General features: G+C 40.7%; 1 protein-coding gene across 1 annotated transcript in view; it reads left to right on the top strand.

Moving 5' to 3' along the window:
- Positions 1-20194, top strand: part of LOC136864069 (myrosinase 1) — a 235364-nt gene that overhangs the window by 49697 nt on the left and 165473 nt on the right. Inside the window, exons 3-4 of the mRNA XM_068225980.1 lie at positions 14487-14621; positions 14718-14840. Of these exons, the coding sequence (XP_068082081.1) occupies positions 14487-14621; positions 14718-14840 (258 nt within the window). The remainder of the gene's footprint in view (positions 1-14486; positions 14622-14717; positions 14841-20194) is intronic.

The following is a 20194-nucleotide window of genomic DNA, read 5'->3' as shown; positions in this document are numbered from 1 at the left end:
CAGAGTTTACTTCGCGATCGGACGTCGCACAAATACCTCTGTCATATAGTTACATTTTCTACTATCGCTGCACACTGGAAAACACTTTTAAAACTTCACTCCCGTTTCTTTGTGTCAGTAATTCAAACAAAAAAAAAGAGGTGGACCTCGCTCGCGGACCGCACGTAGTTCCACCTTCTGAAGCTCGTTTCTGACTACTCCTCCCCCGAGAAACTGCAACAACTATATAGCCAAACCGGGAATAGGGGTGGCTAGCGTGTGTTCTCCCCACTCTGATTCTGGCCTTTCCTGGATAAACCAGCCTGTCGAAATTAGCAATACGCTAGACTGTGTGACTTGGATATGCACAAGGACGGTATGATATGCGGAGTTGAATATGTTCGGCGGATCTGCAGTAATTAATTAATCAGCTTGGAGGGGAAATAGGGAATCCCCAAAAGCATCTGGTTTCAGCCATGGCGTCCGTACGCTACGGGTCTTATATAACTTGTTTACCAACGCCTTTCGCTTGGAGAGTATTTTCTATCAGAACTCTTGACTTTATAATTCCACCAAAATTCAGCACACTCCTCTAACAGGTGCAGTTTTGTTAATCAAGCCTTATTTACGCCAAAAATGCATTAAATTTAGCCCGATCGCTCTGGCATCGCTGTACGCTTGCAGATGTTTTTCCAATATGGAGTCGCTAAATAGTGTTCTTCTCCTGCTTCTTCTATGACGTGTGCCTAGCTCGGGGATTCCTTAAGCCACCCAGTGGGCGGGTGAAGGCGCCTCTCTGGCGGGCTTCGTATTGCACAACCTGACGATACCCCCAGCATCCACACAAAGAAAGCTTGCTGCCAGCCTCCTTACCAAGCATATCACTTGAAATAAATACTAATTGTGCCGGTACGGTCACACTACTATCTCCCGGATGCAAGCTCACAGCCGCGCGCCTCTACGCGCACGGCCAACTCGCCCGGTAATTTAATTATTACTTAAAATAAAATTCAAGAAGTGAGCTAAAATGGATGTATTCAAAAAAGAATACTAATCTCAATAGATGTGAGGCATCGAAGAAAACAAATTGACATTTATGAAACAGCTGACAGAAACTTGACGTAAATGTAGATAAAATGAAGACCTCAGAAAAATGAATTTTATTGTTATCGAGTTAAGTTAATGCAAATTGTCATTGCCAGAACAGAATTCAATGCAAAAATGAAAAGAGAAAAACCCTGAAAATTACTATCGGATTACAAGTAACGCCGTTGGTCTATTCACTTGGTCCGTGAAGATTCAGTTTCCGCAACCGGACTCAGAATTTTTCTTTAACTAAGGTTATCCACCGATTATAAAATATCGCGCAGGATATCATCAGCCACCGAATGGATCCTTAATCGAACCGAAACAACCTGCGGTTATATTTGAACCGATTAGTTATACACAAAAAGGCATTTACTCCACAGGTTAACTTGCTCCTTGGCAAGGCATGGTGCTCCAAAATTCAGTGTTACCAATCCCTGATATCTCTATAGAAATACATGATCGCACCATGTTGTGCCACAACCAGACACCCAGAAATAAAGTTACTTTAATAATTAATTATTTTAAATTATATAGATTATTGTTCCATTGAACTCCAATATTTAAAATGTAAATAAAAACTTGAGTTTACATTTAAGTTAACACACAAATAACTTTCAGGTTATGTTAGTTTATAATAGACTAAATTAAAATGAATGAACCAATAAGCACTGATATCTGAAAATTTATCTTATTGCTTCACTGAATAATAATTAAATTAATTTAATCCGACCGTTCATGAACGGTACCAACAAAATCTGAACTGAAATGAGTAACGTCAATGGATGGTGTCATAATAAGCATCACCAGGTTATCAATAGCAACTAACGCGAACTTATGTTAAACAAACGGTCTTCATCAAAATGTGGAAAACATAGTTCATTACAATAATAATGATCACTACTGTGGTAAGAAACAAGGTGAAACGTCTCACTCATATAAAAGGACGATTTGTTATTTAGTTCAGTAATCACAACCATCATCATGAGCATTGAAAAATGTGCTACTCAAAAACTATGATCAGTACTATCATAAACAGACTTAAATTTTATCTCAAACATTTAACTTCAGTGATCAACACCAATAAACATTAGCTAACGCCCTATCATTGCAGACTAAACTGATCGTGTAATGATTATCCACAAAATGTTAACTCTCACTGTAATAAACAAACCACTGGTCCTTGCAGACTGAGCTAACCATCTAACTGACCTCATGAATGTCGCTAAGACAACTAAGCATTGGCCATTCCAGACTGAACAGGGTGTCTAATTTGACTGACAATCGTCCATGAAAACAAACTAAATACTCATCATCGCAGACTGAGTTGATTATCTGACTTGGATAATGATTAACATTGAAAGTAAACTGCAAACTGATTATTACAGACTGAGTTGGATGTCTGACTTGGATAATGATGAACATTGAAAATAAACTGAACACTGATTATTGCAGACCGAACTAGATGTCTGACTTGGATAATGATTAACGTTGAAAATAAACTAAACACCGATCATTGCAGACTGAGTTGGTGACTGACTTGAATAATGATTACCGGTAATAGTGAAAATAAACTTAACACTAATCATTACAGACTGAGTTGGATGTCTAACTTGGATAATGATTAACACTGAAAATAAACTGAACACCGATCATTGCAGATAGATAGATAGATAGATAGATAGATAGATAGATAGATAGATAAAGAATGGGTGAGCCCTGCCTTCGAAGGGCTCCACACGTAGGTCTGTGAAGACCCTTTGTGTCCCTTGAACGGGTTTGCCTAGTCCAGCCCTAGTGTTCCTATAGAGGGTACCAGTGTCCGGATGTTGGCATTCCTGATGTCTTCCAGGCTCACAAAATGTGAGCCAAGATATCGATGTCTAGTGCTTGCAAGAGCCTCGCACTGACACAACACATGCGCGGAGGTCTCTTCCTCCATACCGCATCTTCTACACATCGGATCCTGACTGATTTTCATGATGTGTAGGTCTCTCTGTAAGGTATTGTGTCCTGTCAACAGTCCAACTACCATTCGCATTCTGGTCCTATTCAAATTCATCAGACCCTTTTTATAACTTTGGCTAGGCCCTTTGATAAGTTCACTTGCCTGCCTTGCTATGGTTAGCCTCTTCCAAATGTCTAAGTGAGACTGGTTTGTCCACTGGGATATTACCAGTTTCACGCTTCGGAGTGACACTCCTAGGAAGGGCTCTGGTCCTACGAAAGGACCTTTTGAGCCTTGTTTCGCTAGTTTGTCAGCTTCTTCATTTCCACTGATACCTGTGTGCCCAGGGACCCATAATAGGGTAACTGAGCTAAGTTCACACAGCTGATCTAACATCCTTTGGCATTCCCATACCATTTTTTATGTTGTTCTAACTGCGCATAGTGCTTTTAACGCTGCCTGGCTATCACTACAAATGGCGATGCATCTTCTGTGTCCAGGCATGTTCCATATATATGCAGCACAGGCCAGTATTGCATATACTTCGGCCTGGAAAACAGTAGCATATTTACGCATGGGAAGGGAGAGCCTTGTCTTAGGTTCCCAGACCCCGGCGCCTGTGCTCGTCTCTGTCCGCGAGCCATCTGTGTACCATGTACAGCCCCCAGACCTAAGACGGGCCCCAGCATACGCGGCCCACTCCTCCCTTGTGGGTATAACCACTGTGAACTTATAATTCAGATTAAAACTAGGCTTCATCAAGTCCCCGATCATCATTATCATAGGGCAGGTCTGGTGAAGCCTTGTAAGAATAGAAGCATGACCTCTATTCGGATTCTTGAAGGACCATCCTCCGAGTGACCAGAGGCGGTAAGCACTCATTCCCGCTATTTCCTTAACATATAAATGTAAGGGGGGAAGACCTAGGATGGCCTCCATTGCACATAATGGTGTGGTATCCAGTGTCCCTGTTATTCCTAGACACGCAAGTCTTTGGACACTGTTTAACTTGGTGGTCACAGTTTTATTCTCCGAACCTGGCCACCAGACTAAAGATGCAAAGGTGATCGTAGGGCGTACAATAGAAATATAGAGCCACTGGACCACCTTAGGTCCTAGGCCCCAAGTCTTTCCGACGGCCCTGCGACAGGCCCACATCATCTTGCGAGCCTTATCCACCTTATAGTCTATATGTTTCTTCCAACTCAGTCTTGCCTCAAGGATTAACCCAAGGTACTTAACTGAGGTTGTCTTAACTAATTTTTTTTCAAATAGGAAAGGCTCTGACAGTCCGTCTAGCCTCCTCCTCCTGGTAAATACCACGAGCTCCGCTTGTCGGGATTAACCGAAAAGTCCGTGTCGTGGCACCATCTTTCCACCCTACGTAGGGAGCTCTGTACGAGCTCTGAAACCGTACTGGGGAAATTTTCCACCACCATCAGGCTAATGTCATCTGCATAGCCTTGGGCGCAAATTCCTCCAACATTTAACCTGGTAAGTAGTTCATCCACTACCAGACACCATAATCTTGGTGATAATACTCCTCCCTGTGGACACCCCCTGTCTATATTAGCTCTCAACATTACTGCGTTCAGGGTAAACAGAACTTGACGGCCCTGCAGTGAGGCCATAATCCATTTTGTGAGCATCCTGCTCACTCCTCTTCGAACCCACTATCTCCCGGAAGCAATTTCACAGCCGCGCGCCCCTCACCGCATGGCCAAGTTGCCCGGTGTCAGATAGTCAACTCAGTCTGCAATGACCGGTGTTCTCCGTGGTTTCCCATTTTCACACCAGGCAAATGCTGGGGCTGTACCTTAATTAAGTCCATGGCCGCTTCCTTCCAACTCCTAGGTCTTTCCTATCCCATCGTCGCCATAAGACCTAGCTGTGTCGGTGCAACGTAAAGCCACTAGCAAAAGAAGAAATGACCATCTGACTTAGGTAATGATTATCATTGAATATAAACTAAACACTGGTCATTTCAGACTGAACTGCTAACGCACTATCATTGCAGACCGAGTTCATCGTCTTATTTTGGTAACAAATTATCATCAAAAATAAACTATGTAAACTAGCGACCTCTCCAGTGCTGCTATTACAAGGAATGAAAAATAATGACATGACAAAATCTTTTCTGCATCGTTACGTCTTTTTAGCCCTAAAATATTAACATTATTTACAACAACTATCCGTGTGGTCCGCTAACAAACTAATAAAAATACGCGTGAGTCTAGCCGCACTCACTACGTTTTAACAGACCACTGCGGTACAACTCAAATAACATAATGGTCCATCAGACAGCCAGAACTGATCCCTTCTAATAACTAAACCATATATCCCAAGTGTTGGTGCGTGACAGACGAGCGCCGTCAAAGTTACCTTTACCATCACAAGAAACTAACTGTGCCAAGATTTCCCCATAACAATCTCTCCCACATCTCAAAGGACATTAATCCAGTATACAAAACATTGTGTCTATCATTTACGAGGATTACATAATATTATTATTACTTCTGGCATTCTTAAATATTCCCAGACAGTCGTCTGATAACGGGCTCGCAGCGTTCTAAATATATCATCCTTTCGGGCAAACGGCTTGCCGGTCCTCGCCCCTAACCGACTAACACCTGTCATTTTATACCGGCGGTAACTTTACATGGGAAGAATCACTTTGAAACAAGCCAGATTATATATACTCATTCCAAATGAATTTATTTCTGATAATATCTAATCTTTGAGATCACATAATTCCTTGAACGCTGGACATTGCAAATGCCTTTCGTGACAGTCTAACACATTATTTCCTCGGGGAATCTTCCCGGAACTCATTCAGGAGCATCTCACATCCTGACTTCTATTATTTCCTTCGGGGCACCACATCATCCCGGAATTCAACTCCACTAATTTATTTAACACTGTCCCTAATGGTCCGTCCCTTCCTCATCATGGCTACTGGATTTACTGTACATTTGATCTCAGAGTAATTTCTCACACAATTTTATATGGCCTATCTTATTCTCATTTTCTTTTATTTTTATTTTTATATCGTGGCTTATTCCACGGATTGGTCGTCGTACTGAAATTACGTAAACTACTGGAACAAACTTCTAACAAATGTAAGACTTCAAATGACAGGAAAATCACTCTGATCTTGTAGACATTATGATATCTCTATCCAATATCTACAAAACAAATTTACCAACACTCAACTGCATCTATACATTTATACATTATAATTTGACACAAAACCTTGACACACTAATTCCTTAACGAAAAAATAGCATAGAACTTATCTTAAACCGATATCTCCTTTAATCCGATTTAAAATAATTATCTGAAACTCTGGGATTTTAACATAAAATTTGCGTAAACGTCTCACTACTGACCACACGAAAAACATCTTTCTGCCACACAGCACTTGATATTTACAGAAAAGCAAAGACAAACAACAAGCTATTGGCCTGAAATTTTGGCCCTTATTTTCACAGAACATAACGATGCAGAATACGCTTTAGAGAATATAAATCGTGTCACCCAACTGGATTGTTGCTGAACAGTGGCATGTTGTTAGATATTGGCATTCGCAGAACGCTCAACTAGGACTTAACGCACCATGTTGACACACAATATACACATTTCACACCTTTCTTCTCGGAGATTCTTAATTAGCAGCATTATTCAGTTTTATTTCTTACATTCTACACGCTGAACATTTTAATACATAATAAATATATGCGTGTCTTCAATGTTTTTCACACGTTTGTTCTCGGATATTCTTACATTTATAAAAAAATTGCAATTACCCGCGGCTTCGCTCGCGTGGATTTCGTAATTTGATCAAACTAATCGTTCCTCGACATTGCACTAAGACATTATCAGAAAATTCCTAAAGTATAAAATCTCACCCAAAAATTGAGTTTCATTTACCCCAAAAATTCGAAAACAAAAATACATGTTTATTTATCTTTAAAGGAGATTCCAAATGCCAATTTTCACGTCTGTAACTTCTCCAGCTTATAAGATATAAGTATTCTCATAAAAATAATTCAACTATTTTTCACTTCTTTTCACCCCACGTTAAGTGCGTTCTTCGAAATCAAAAAGGTACAAGTTCCTGTATTTTTAAAGGACTTCCCAAATACCGAGTTTCTTGTCTCTTGTCTCTGCCAGTTCTTACGATTGTAACATCTTCAGTTTTGAGATATATGTATCATAAAAAGGAATTCAACTCCTTTTTTACCGCCCCCGCCCCAAGTTGATCCCCCTCCCCCCAAATGCGTCTTTCTTCATTTTTAAAGGGGATTCCAAATACTAATTTTCACGTCTGCAATATCTTTACTTTTTGAGATATAAGTATCCTCATACAAAGAGTTCAACTATTTTTTCAATTTATTCACCCCCTTTAAGTGCATTTTCCAAAGACAAAAGATTACGTGTTTCTTTACGTTGAAAGAAAATTCCAAATATAAATTTTCATGTCTGTAACATCTTCACTTTTTGAGATATAAGTCTCCTCATAAAAGGTATTCAACACCTTTTTCCACTTTTCCCCCTTTTTTCACCCCCCCCCCGAATGGGATTTTCCGAAATAAGAAAATACGTGTTTCTTTATTTTTAAAGTAGATTCCAAATACCAAAATATTACGTCTGTAAACGTTTAGGTATTTTAGATGTAGATATCCTCATTTTAAATATTCACCCCTTCCCCCTTTTCACCCCCTTGGCGACGGAATATCCAAAAATGCTCCCTTTGCGAGCACCTACATTTTAATATGAATGTATCCACAAAATTCCTTTTCTTTATGTCCAAAACTACTGGACATAAAAAATGAAATTGTCGGGGCCAGCACATCAATTGCAAAGCGCCACTCTATTCTTCGAACTACTCCATCACACTTCTGGCCTTGTGACATGGCGCATTATCTTGTTGAAAAATGCCACTGCCGTTGGGAAACATGATCGTCATGAAGGGGTGTACGTGGTCGGCAACCAGTGTACGATTCGCCTAGGCCGTCATGGTGCCTTGCACGAGCACCACTGGATCCATGGATGCCCACGTGAATGTTCCCCAGAGTATAATTATTGAAAGGCTGAGCGCAACAGTGGTTTAACCCTCCCAAATGTCGAAATTGAGTTAATTGTGCCATCTGTTATTATTAGCTTTGAACTACATAGGAGAATCGATATATACTGAATAAAGTCGTTTTTCGTGTGTTGGCAGCTACCGTATGTTATTTTGTGCCCTCGAAAGAAAGCAATAAATATTTAGTGCAACTGTGGTCTAAGCCACTTCTGCCTATCAGAATTGGTATATGAGGTCACGTGCACAAACAAACAAAATGGCTGACGCTGTTAGTGTTCTCTGTGCTGTAAGTGATAGTTCTGACGAAAATTCAATGGAAAAAGACAGTACAAGAAGTCGAAAGAGGGCAAGAAACGAAGAAATGTATGCTAGAAATATGAGGAAGATAAAAAGAAACACTGGAGAACAATATATCGGTCATTGGGGAAAGGCAGTGGCCAAAAGACAGCAAGGTCCACCATGCAACTGTGTAAATAAGTGCTATGAAGGGATCAGGGAGAACGAAAGAAAGGGAATTTTTGAAAGGTTTTGGGGACTAGGAGATTTTGCTCTACAAAATGCATTTATAAACGTCAGTGTAAAAGTGAGTAATGTAAACAAACGTTATGATGAAGATAAAGTAAACAGCAGACGTCAAAATTCTCGAGAATATTTTGTTTGCGTTCAGGTTTGTGATAGGATAATTTGTAAAGAAGCATTCATTTCGTTACTGGGAATAAGTAATGGTAGACTGAGTCGTTGTGTTTCCACAAGACAAGTGGAAGGAACTCCCAAACATTATGGTAGGGGAAACCACAACAGTAGGCCTAATAAAACTACTGGAAACCAAGAAAAATATGTTCAGGAACATATTGAATCCATCCCTAAACGTGCAACTCATTATTCAGTGAAAGTGATTCCTCACAGAAAATATCTTCCAGAGGGGTTAAATGTATCTAGACTGTATTTGTCATATGTTTAATGGACGAAAACTGAACATAAGAACGAACCTGTTGTGAGTGAGTATATGTATAGACATATTTTCAATACCGGTACCTTTCTTTCCAAAAGCTTGCAACTGACACTTGTAAAACATGTGATGTGTTAAATATTAAGCTACAGTGTGCAGTTGAGGAGGAAGATAGAATGACATTAAAAGAAGATTTAGAACTGCACCAAAGAAAGGTTACACAGGCCAATGAAAATGTTAAGGATGACATTAAAAAGTCAAAAGAAGTCAATGATATGAAGGTATTACATTTGATACGCAACAAGCATTACCAACCCCTCATCTTCACACTAATGAAGTATTTTATAAGCGTCAGTTATGGACATATAACTTTTGTATACATTACTCTACAAGTAATGAAGTATGTGTGGCCTGAAAATTATGCAGGAAGGGGTGCTGATGAGATAATTACTTGTTTGTAAAGAAGCCTTAACTTGTGATGAACACCTGCAGGGCATTAAAACATTAGTTGCATATTCAGACAACTGCTTTGGTCAGAACAAGAACATTACCGTTGTTGCATTTTGGCTACATATTATTCACAAACTTTTGGTTGAATCTGTGGAGCATAAATATCTGGTCTCTGGCCACAGCTATTTACCCTGCGACAGAGACTTTGCTCTTATTGAAAAGAGAAAAAAGGTACATAAGTATCTATTTACTCCTTCCGAATGGGTCAGTGTAATCTCGCAATCAAGACTTAATATCAATTCAAGGTGAAAGAAATGAAGCAGCATGACTTTGTTTCAGCACAACCACTAGTGAATAAAATGTATAATAGAAAGTTTTCTGAAGAAGATAAAGCTGCGGTTAATTTTAGTAAAATTTCATGTTTGAAATTTACTAAGGACCACCCATGGAAATACTTTTATAAACGTTCACAGTCACAACTAGAGAGTTACAGTTCAGTAAATGTTACTAAGGGGGAAATACGTAGAGAAAAACACACTTTTGATCTTGCTACCATTATGCTCCCTGTAAAGCACAAAACTCCAAGGCCAATCAAAGTCAGTAAACTGAAAGATATTAAAGAGCTGCTAAAATATGTGCCACCAATAAATCATGCTTTCTTCAATGGTCTCGCTTTTGATGCTGATCAGGAAGGACATGATCATGAAGATGATGGTGTTGATATACTTGATTATCTTTAAGTATTCACAATGTTTTCTTTTTTGAAACCTATTTTTCAAAATATTCTGCGACCATGAAGATGATGGCTTTGATATATCTGATTCTGATTATGTATAATTACAGTGTTTTCTTTTTGTAAATGTTATTTCTCAGAATAATAAATAGTCTGACACAGTCATGAAGATAATGGTTTTGATACACCTGGTTATGTTTCATCAAAATCTTTTTTTAACTAATTCCATTTCTAAATTTTCCTTTTACATGTTATGATACTTTGAAGTACCAGTAATACAAGAGTAGTTAATATAAGTTCTTTTCTGAAAGGTATTTTTAATGTTATGTTCTGAAGTAGAAAATGTTTATCTGACACCCAGTACTATATTTCTGTGCAACAGTGGTCAACCCATACCATGATGTGTCAAGTGCTTACGTTTATTTAATTTTAGCCTTTTCATTTCATCTTAAGACAGTTTATTTAATGTATAGAAGATTACCATGGTTCTGATTAAGTACTGATGGAAATTAAATGGACGTAGTAGTAAAATATGAAAATCTGGCTTATGTCAACTTTGCTGTAAAATATCTCAGTTGTTTCTTTTCAAGGGTTAAACCACTGTTGCACTCAGCTCAATTATTCAGCCGCCGCCAGATTGTCTCCGTCCCGTAGTATAGATGTCAAGGAGCTGTTTCCTTAGAAGACGGCAGATTCGCACCCTCGCATCGGCATGATGAAGAAGCAGTGGCGGCTCGTGCTGAATAATGTTGGTGGTTCTGCTCTGTGATGCCCAGTCCACTGCAGTAGGGGCCTAAGTGTAATAGACAAATCTAAATTCGTATTGCATACGGGAAGTGTCAGCTGAGCTTGTGTGAATCCGTCCACCAACTCTGCGGAAACGCTTTACTCCATGTCCTATCAGCGTGAAGTCTCGAAAATATATCGAAATAATACAGGTAGACGTTCATCTTAATTTGTAAGACCCCGATTTCGAGGGACATTGACAATATAAATAACTGACTTGTACAAAAGAACAACAATTCAAAAGTTACAAAAAGCCCCTCTTCCGCTTATTGAACAAAAAAATGTTGACCTATCGACACATTCATATTTACAAAGGTTCCGTGACCTGCATTCATATTTGGGAGCCGGCTTTCTTAATGGAGGGGGAACATCACCTGATGGTACTAGCGTTTATGTTTTCATTTCCATGACTACCTAACTCGGAAGAATTCACTACCATTATGGAGAAACATAGTCATGATTATTTGTAGGCCTAAGAACTCGCTCATTCGCTTCGTACAAGAGAGAATGTTTTCGGTCGTTGGATAGAATTATGCTGAAGGCCTGGTCATTTACACAAAAGATAGAGAAATATACATACCTCCAATCTTAAGTTACGTTGTTTGAAGACTTAACATGAACATTAAATTCATTTTGTGTTACTTAATCACAACCATCCTCTTTTAACACGCATTTATCCTGTATTTAAGCCATTTGGGCTTTCTTTCTACTGAAGAGAAGCATTACAACTGTACTTTAGTATGTGAGAATGTTGATATGTAAGAATTTTAAACAACATCGATATCCACACAGTTTTAAAAGTTCTCTATTTACGCTGATGAATACAATGGATGGAGCTTTCCCCAAACAGCTGAGATTTCAACATGCTCGCTCGCTGCAACTATTCTCTCACGGACGGTGGCGCTGTCTAGCGTACTATTTACTAACTTTATGGTCACGGGAATAGGCCAGACGTACTGCAAGGCGTGCAGTTCATACAGAACCTTATGGGCGACTCTTAGCCACCTACCGGAAGAAAGCTGTAGTTAAGTGTGCTCTCCTAATGTTCTGTCGTTCACAGATCTAAACAGGGTTGCCAGATCACCAGCAGCTGTATGGGTATCGACCTTTGGCTCGATATATACACTCAATATGAAGGATAGGATCGCTAATCGCTATATATTATCGTATATCTTTCATTGTGGTGGTTCTGCAGCTCTGCAGATCGTATTATGGAGTCGCGCCTGTGAAGAAGGTATCGGGATTCATCAGACCACTGCGCCAACGTCCAGTGACGATGATCACGTGCATATTTCAGTCGTAGTTGCCGATGTCGTGGTGTTTACATATGCATATGCATGGGTCGTCGGCTGAGGAGGTTCATCCTTAGAAGTGTTCGGTGCGCTGCGTGTTCAGACATACTTATACTCTGCCCAGTCCGCCACAGTTCGCTGCCTATCCTGTTTTACCTATTTGCTCAGCCTACGACGTCCGACATCTGTAATGAGGGGTGGCTTCCCTCCCAACCCCTCGATGTTTGGACGTGGTTTTACCTTGGTTTCGCTACTTGTTGAAGACACTCACCACAGCACTCCTCGAACAGCATAAAAGTCGTGCAGTTTCCGAAATGCTCGTGCCGAGTTCCCGGGCCATCACCATCTGTCTTCGGTGAAACTCAGATACATCACGTGCCTTCCCCATTCTACACACCGACAGCACGCCCACTGACACTACATGCACCGTGCGTGTGTCTGACTAGCTGTCATTCCTCGTCAGGTGACGCTGCTATCGCCTGGACGTGGTTATATCGATAGTAGGTAGATGGTCATAATGTTCTGGCTGATCAGTGTAAGTTAACTAACAAAAAGTAAGTCGTAGTATATACTGTATGTCTATTTCTTACTCCCTTTTCCTGATACGGGGTCGGGGATGAGGTGAGATGAAATTATATGGAATGTTTTTACGGTCAAATGCCCTCCTTGACGCCAACTGTAGTTGACGAGTTACTGAAGATGAAATAATTCATGGCGAATTAAAATTGGATAGGGAGGAAGAAGTATGAATATACACTGTCCCGTAATTTGCCTGGAAGTGAAACTGGGAAATCATAGGCTGCCATTCTCAACACAGCCGGCGGTGGGATTCGAGTCCACTCGTCTCCCGAATGCAGAACTTCGCTTCTTAGCCATAGCGAGATAATACGCGGGGTCATTCCGCTCGGTCAAAGTAAGTCCCGGTACATTTCTGTGAAAACCATGGCTGTACGATTACGAAGGGTCACCTTGTGAAACATTGTTTAAAATCTGCTGTAGTTTCTGTTATGATGATGCCGTGAATACCAATTTGGAAATGGTAATGTGGTGGGGCAGCCACTTCTTAAAATGTTGTAGCTGGCGCACGCTACTGGACTATTTACTGCAACCAATGAGAAATGAAATGGCGTATGGCTTTTAGTGCCGAGAGTGACCGAGGACAACCGATGAGAGATATTATATCAGAGAAGGCAAGGGTCCGCCTCTGTGGTGTAGTGTTTAGTGTGACTAGCTGCCACCCCCGGAGGCCCCGGTTCAATTCCCGGTTCTGCCACGAAATTTGAAAAGTGGTACCAGGGCTGGAACGGGGTCCACTCAGCCTCGGGAGGTCAACTGAGTAGAGGGGGGTTCGATTCCCACCTCAGCCATTCTGGAAGTGGTTTTCCGTGGTTTCCCACTTCTCCTCCAGGCTAATGCCGGGATAGTACCTAACTTAAGGCCACGGCCGCTTCCTTCCCTCTTCGTTGCCTATCCCTTCCAATCTTCCCATCCCCCCGCAAGGTCCCTGTTCAGCATAGCAGCTGAGGCTGCCTGGGCGAGGTACTGGTCCTCCCGACACTAAAAAAAGCCATACGCCATTTCATTTTTACTTACCTTATTTCAATCTCTGCAGAATACCTTGAACGGTATTAAAAACACCTGGATACCGGGTGAGTTGTGCGTGCGGTTAGGGGCGCGCAGCTGTGAGCTTGCATCCGAGAGATAGTGGGTTCAAACCCCACTGTCGTCAGCCCTGAAGACGGTTTTCCGTGGTTTCCCATTTGCACACCAGGAAAATGCTGGGGATGTACCTTAATTAAGGCCACGGCCGATTCCTTCTCACTCTTAACCCTTTCCCGTCCCATCGTTGCCATACGACCTATCTGTGTCGGTGCGACGTAAAACAGCTTGTAAAAACAAAGAACACCTGGTGTTTTCAAGATGTGGGATGGCTTTCCCTCCTTGAACTGCGGTGCGGCACCACTGTTGTTGATTTGCTGTTATTATTGTAATTGGTGATGATGATTGATTTTCTAACAATGAGGTTTAAGTTCAAGGTCATCGGCTCAGTACCTGTGCCGATAATAAGGCTAACACTATATATCTCATCTAGCAGATTAATATTACTGGTACACTTGAATGAAAGTCCAAATACCATTTTCCTTCAAGCAATACACCTTTTTTTGTTTGGATTTCAGTTCGATTTCTACCGTTTCTCGATATCTTGGTCGAGGGTTCTACCATCTGGCTGTGATGACAACATTTGTGAAGCTGGGATCACGTACTACAGGAATCTGATCACGGAACTGCTCGAGAATGGAATTGAGCCTGTGGTAAGGAGGAAGAAATTTTTCAATAAACAGGATAGCGCCATGTTCAACCTGGAAATAGTAATCTTATATTAGAAACTCAAATACTGCTTGTTGTAGGTAACTATGTACCACTGGGATTTGCCACAGAAATTGCAAGAACTAGGTGGATGGACTAATTCTCAAATGACCTATTATTTTCTAGACTACGCTCGAGTTCTCTTCACGCACTTAGGAGATCGGGTAAGTACCTATGTTTGTTTGACATATCGAGTAGCCAGGGCAGAATTTTTATAGGTTCACTCTGGACTTCAAACGTGCAGTTTATGATTTTAGATGTAAAACAATCTTATAGGTACGTTATGGATAATAATTACCCTAACGGGCCGATAACCTAGATGTTAGGCTCCTTTACACAACAAGCATCGTCAATTACCCTATCAAGCGCCAGATACTCCGAAAGAGTATGGCTGCTACAAAATTATCCTGCTTTTATTTATCCTTTTGTTATTTGCGATTCAAAACAAGAGAAAATCTGCATGGGATACATGCAGTTAAGAAACTAAAGGCACTCGGAAAGTGTACCCTGTCGGGATTGAACTGGGAGCTTGTAAGAAGCTTTTCCTCGGGAAGTTAATGTTGAACCATTTAAAATGTTGCGTAACTACGTATGCTGGGATCTTACAAGAGTATTTTGAAATGAGAATATTCAATGTGCATATTCCAACTGAAAAGAAATATAATTAAAACGCATTAGTTCGTTAATTCGAAAATACGTAAAATATGACAAGTAAGAGCTTACACACAATGCTTAAATTTAAAACGTTGTAAATTGTAATGAACCTGAGTAAATATTCCTGAAATACACCAAAATTAAACTCAGTGGAATGACCCATCAAAAATAATTAAATATGCGAATGATAATCTGGAAGTTTCTAAGGATGATTTTAGTGGAGATTGGTGAAGTAAGTAGCAGAGCATACTATCTGATTATTAAGTGACACAGCAAATATTTTATTCTTATTCGAAGGTACCGAGTGAGTTGTCTACAAGGTTTGAGGCGTGTAGCTGTTATCTTGCATTCGGGAGATAGTGGTCTCAAGCCCCACTGTCGGCAGCCCTGAAAATGGCTTTCCGTGGTTACTCATTTTCACACTAGGCTGTACATTAATGACTACCACGATCGCTTCCTTCCTAGTCCTAGCCTTGTCCTATAATGTCGTCGCCTAAGACCTGTGTCAGTGCGACGTACAACAGATAGCAAAAGATAATTATTAAAAGACTATGCTCTAGCCTATTGCTGTACCTGTTCCTAGTCACTTTACTATTTTCAATATAACATAACCGGAAACGCTAGCGCTGCCTCAATCACTTGGACTCGCGATATTTCTGCATACAAAAGAGAAAAGTGTGTCTCATTGTTTGGCAAACCTGACTGGGTAGGGTTGAAGTATCTAAAGTGGGTGATTGAAAAACTGTTGCAAACAATGGCGGTGAGGAGACGAGTGGTGTGTTCCGAGGTGTCAATGGAGAGGTGGCTTGGAATGACGAAGTGTACGAATAAGCTTGGATGGAGTTTCGAAAAACAGAAAAGATCAAATATGAAAATGATGCTGGAATTCAAGAGACAAATATTCGTTTAAAGGAAGAGGAATTAGACCTTCTATAGACTTTATATTCGTAGTAAGACAACTGCAAGAGCATCATTATGTGCGGGGGTAAAGATCTACTCTACTTATGGCCTTCTCGGACTTTGAGAAAGCATATGATCTTGTGTGTAGAAACAACGTATGGGAAGTCTTACAGAAAAAAAAGTGTCGAGAAGCAGACAATAGAAAGAGTGAGGGAGATGTACCACGGGAGCGTCAGTTGTGTGAAAGTAGGAGGAGAGAGAACAGACTAGTTCGAGCGGAAAAGTGGATTAAGCCAAGGAGGTGCTCTGTCACTTTGCTCTTCATTGCAGTAACAGACGAGTTAATGACAAATGTGGAAAGGAAAACTCGGGAAGGAAAAATGAAAGTGTTGATGTTTGCAGATGACTTGTTAATTTAGCGAGAAAAGAAAGAGGATATCCAGGAACGGTTAGATGCATGGGAAGATGAGGTGGAACAATATGGAATGAAATTTAATGACAAAAAGAGCGAGATCGTGATCATAATGAGAAAGAAGGAGAGAGATATGAGAGGGATAATGGTTGAAGAAAAACAGCTTAGGAAGGTAGAGAGTTTCAAGTACCTGGAAAGTAGCATAGAGAAAAGTAGAAGAAATAGTCGAGCGTGGAAGACAAGCAGGAGCGTTCCTGAAAACTGTCAGAAGCCTGGTTTGAAGTAAGGATGTCCCTCAGAGAAGCAAAGGAATGTTATACAAGACGTACTATGTACTTAATCTGACGTACGCAGCAGAAACTTGGGCAATGAGACAGAGAGCCGTGACTAGGATACAGGCAAGTGAAATGAAATTTCTGATAAGCAGAGTAGGTGTGACAAGAATGGATAATATGAGAAGTGAGAAGATTAGAGATATAGTTAAAGGAGAGCCACTACAGAGCAGGATAGAGACATCTGGACTTCAATGGTATGGACACATGAAGGGAATGACAGAGTAAAGGACACCCAGGCGGATGAACGAAATGGGGATTACAGAAAAACGACCAAGAGGAAGACTAAGAGACCAAGACTGAAGATGGTTTTCCGTGGTTTCCCATTTTCACACCAGGCAAATGCTGGGGCTGTACCTTAATTAAGGCACGGACGCTTCCTTCCCACTCCTAGCCCTTTTCTATCCCATCGGCGCCATAAGACCTATCTGTGTCGATGCGACGTAAAGCAACTTCCAAAAAAAAGAGATCAAGAGACAGGTGGATAAAAGGAGTGGAAGAGTGTGTGCAAAGAAGAAGAGACGGCTAGACAAGACTGAAGAGAGAGAAGTGGTGGGAAGACAAGAGGAGATGGAGAGGCTTATGTTCCAAGCAGACCTGGCGAACAGATGATGACGATGAAGGTGATCATTTATGGAGATAGAAGTTCGTTAAATTTCCGATATTTATGAAATAATTAAGAAATGTGTAAGTAAGTTATTGGTTGAGAGTCCGCCACCTTGTCGATGGCCCTAATTAATTAATTAATTGATTGATTGATTGATCTGCTTATGTTGCGCACAGTCACGGCGGTAACATACCACAAGTCCACAGTTAGTTGCCGGGATCTTCAGCAGTGCAGACAGGCAAACTGCTGGTGACGAGCACAACGCTGTGCTACGGTGACAGCGCGGTACAGCCCAAACGGAAAATCACCTGGGTGTTCACAAGCTACACACCGTACGCCTGATCACACTCCAACATGATGCCTTCCGAAATGAGCGTTGTCACGCTCACGCAAGCAGGTAACCCCCACCTCCTGCGGGAGGCAGGACCTCTCTAGCACGGCTGTAGAACCCAGCACCTGACAGTAATTCACACCTACAGTTCTCCTTTGAACAGCTACCTCAGACGTCGTGACAACTTCGTTACAGGTTATTATTTATCACATGTCAGAATGTAATGTTATACTTATGGTCCCAAAGTTTATGACGTCATAATTTTTATTTCTTCTTAGTTCCATTTGAATACTTACAACAAGCATGTTTTAGTGAACTCTGGCTGAAATAAGGGGGTATATTGGACGTATAATAGCATATTTTGACTTTTTTTTAAGGCTTTGGTCATATTTCATGATACTTAGGAAATATTTTAGTGATATTTTATTAATTTTTGAAGCATATTTTGCTTACTAGTTGTTTATCGCATAACTCTGAATTGTTAAGCGAAGCTTCTGAGAATTTTCCTTTAAACAAAATAATTTAACACTCAAGGTTTCTGAAGCTTCAAGGTGGTATAATAAATTTCCCTTTGAATTCTTAAATTACTTTCACGACATACCTCGTTCTGTGAACAAAGGGGGTTGAGATACGTACCTAGAAACAGCCGCGAAGGAATAAAAGGAATGGAAAGGTAGGACGGGTCAATTGCTCCTGACTAACGCAAAGTAAAGGAGGAGAGGATGGGTGAAGGGAAAATACAACAGTGACATGGTGTATTATGTAGCGCCTACAGTAGGTTAATAGTGTTCACAGTAGGGCTACTCTCAGATCATGCCAGATACTAAGTGTTCAAATACTAAGTTGCGAGAATTCTTGCGTGAGTTCGGACATTAACATTCTAGTACAACCATTAAACTTCACACAGTTCATAGAATCCTGAATTTTCTATAAACTGTGTGAAGTTTAAGGTTAAAGTTACAGTTACAGTAAAGCTGCTCCCTTTCCGACAAACTGCGTGAAGTTAAAGTGAAAGCTAAAAAGTGCTTAAATGTACGACACTTCAGCACGGCAAAATATAAGAACAGTTTGATTCGAATTGTTGTGTCGCAAAATCAACAAGAACACGTGTTTGAGATAATATCATCATTGGCCACTAAAAATGCAATAAAGACCTGAGTGAAATGATGATGCCTGCTGAAATACCTCCGGAGAACGTAAACAATGAGAACTTCAGCAATTTCCTAAGTACACCAACCAGCACATTCCTACTGCACCAACACTTCGCAACTATTTGGCTGCTACGAAGACGTTTTAAATAGGATAAGAGCCTGCGTTACTGATAACAAGAACTTGGTTTCTATGGATGTTTCTACAAAACCACAGACCCTGAAGGTACACAGGAAATGTTGTTGTTGGGATTTGAAGGGAAGACTGAGCAGGAAAAACGTTATAATTTCTTGTGAATGGTTGGAGAGAACAAATCACTCATCAATTGTTGTTTTATTTGACAATGTGCATGTCCCGAAGGAATGAAGAGCTCTGTGCCCTAAGATGGTACATTTAATGTGCTTTGCACATGCATTAAACAGGGTTGCCGAAGGAATAAGAAGAAGTTATCCTGATGAGGACAAATTAATTGCGACAGTTAAGAAAATCTTCATCAAAACTCCATTACGAGTGTAGAAATTTAAAGACATTACCCCTATAATACCTCTCGCTCCTCATCGCATCCTCTCACGCTGGAGTTGTTGGCTTAACGTTGCGAAGTACTATTGCAAAAACTATAGGATAGTCTAATTGAAGAAGTGGTTGATAGTTTCGCTGCCGAAACTTCTTCAGCCATAACTGCCAATGTGCTGTTTTTAACTGCCACAATGTCCGGGAATAATATCAGCTACAATCAAACGGTTAAAAAAAACGGATGTTTAACTCTGAGATAGCCTTCAGAATGTGAAAAGTATGGAAAGTAAATTAGAGGCTGTACGCAGTGAAGTTGATACTCGTTTATACGTAGGTCGAGTCATAAGTCATGGCAACTTATTTTTTCCTCGCGAACAGGAGACAACACGGAAAATCTAAGATATGCATTTGGAAACGTACGGTATGTACTTGCGTATGATGCCACTAGATGGTGTATGTAAGCAACAGTGTGGGTCTAAGCATGCCCCCAAGTTCAGTGTGTGAGTGAGAGCGTCACAAAATGGAAGTCAACAAGCAGGAGCAACAATCGTATATTAAAATAGCAGTTTCTCCGCGGCAGAAATGCACGCCAATGCCATGCAGAGCTGCGGGAAGCATGA

This window comes from Anabrus simplex, chromosome 2 (genome assembly GCF_040414725.1).
Source record: "Anabrus simplex isolate iqAnaSimp1 chromosome 2, ASM4041472v1, whole genome shotgun sequence".
NCBI classification, from domain to species: Eukaryota; Metazoa; Arthropoda; class Insecta; order Orthoptera; family Tettigoniidae; genus Anabrus; species Anabrus simplex.
This window is presented reverse-complemented; position numbering and strand designations above follow the sequence as displayed.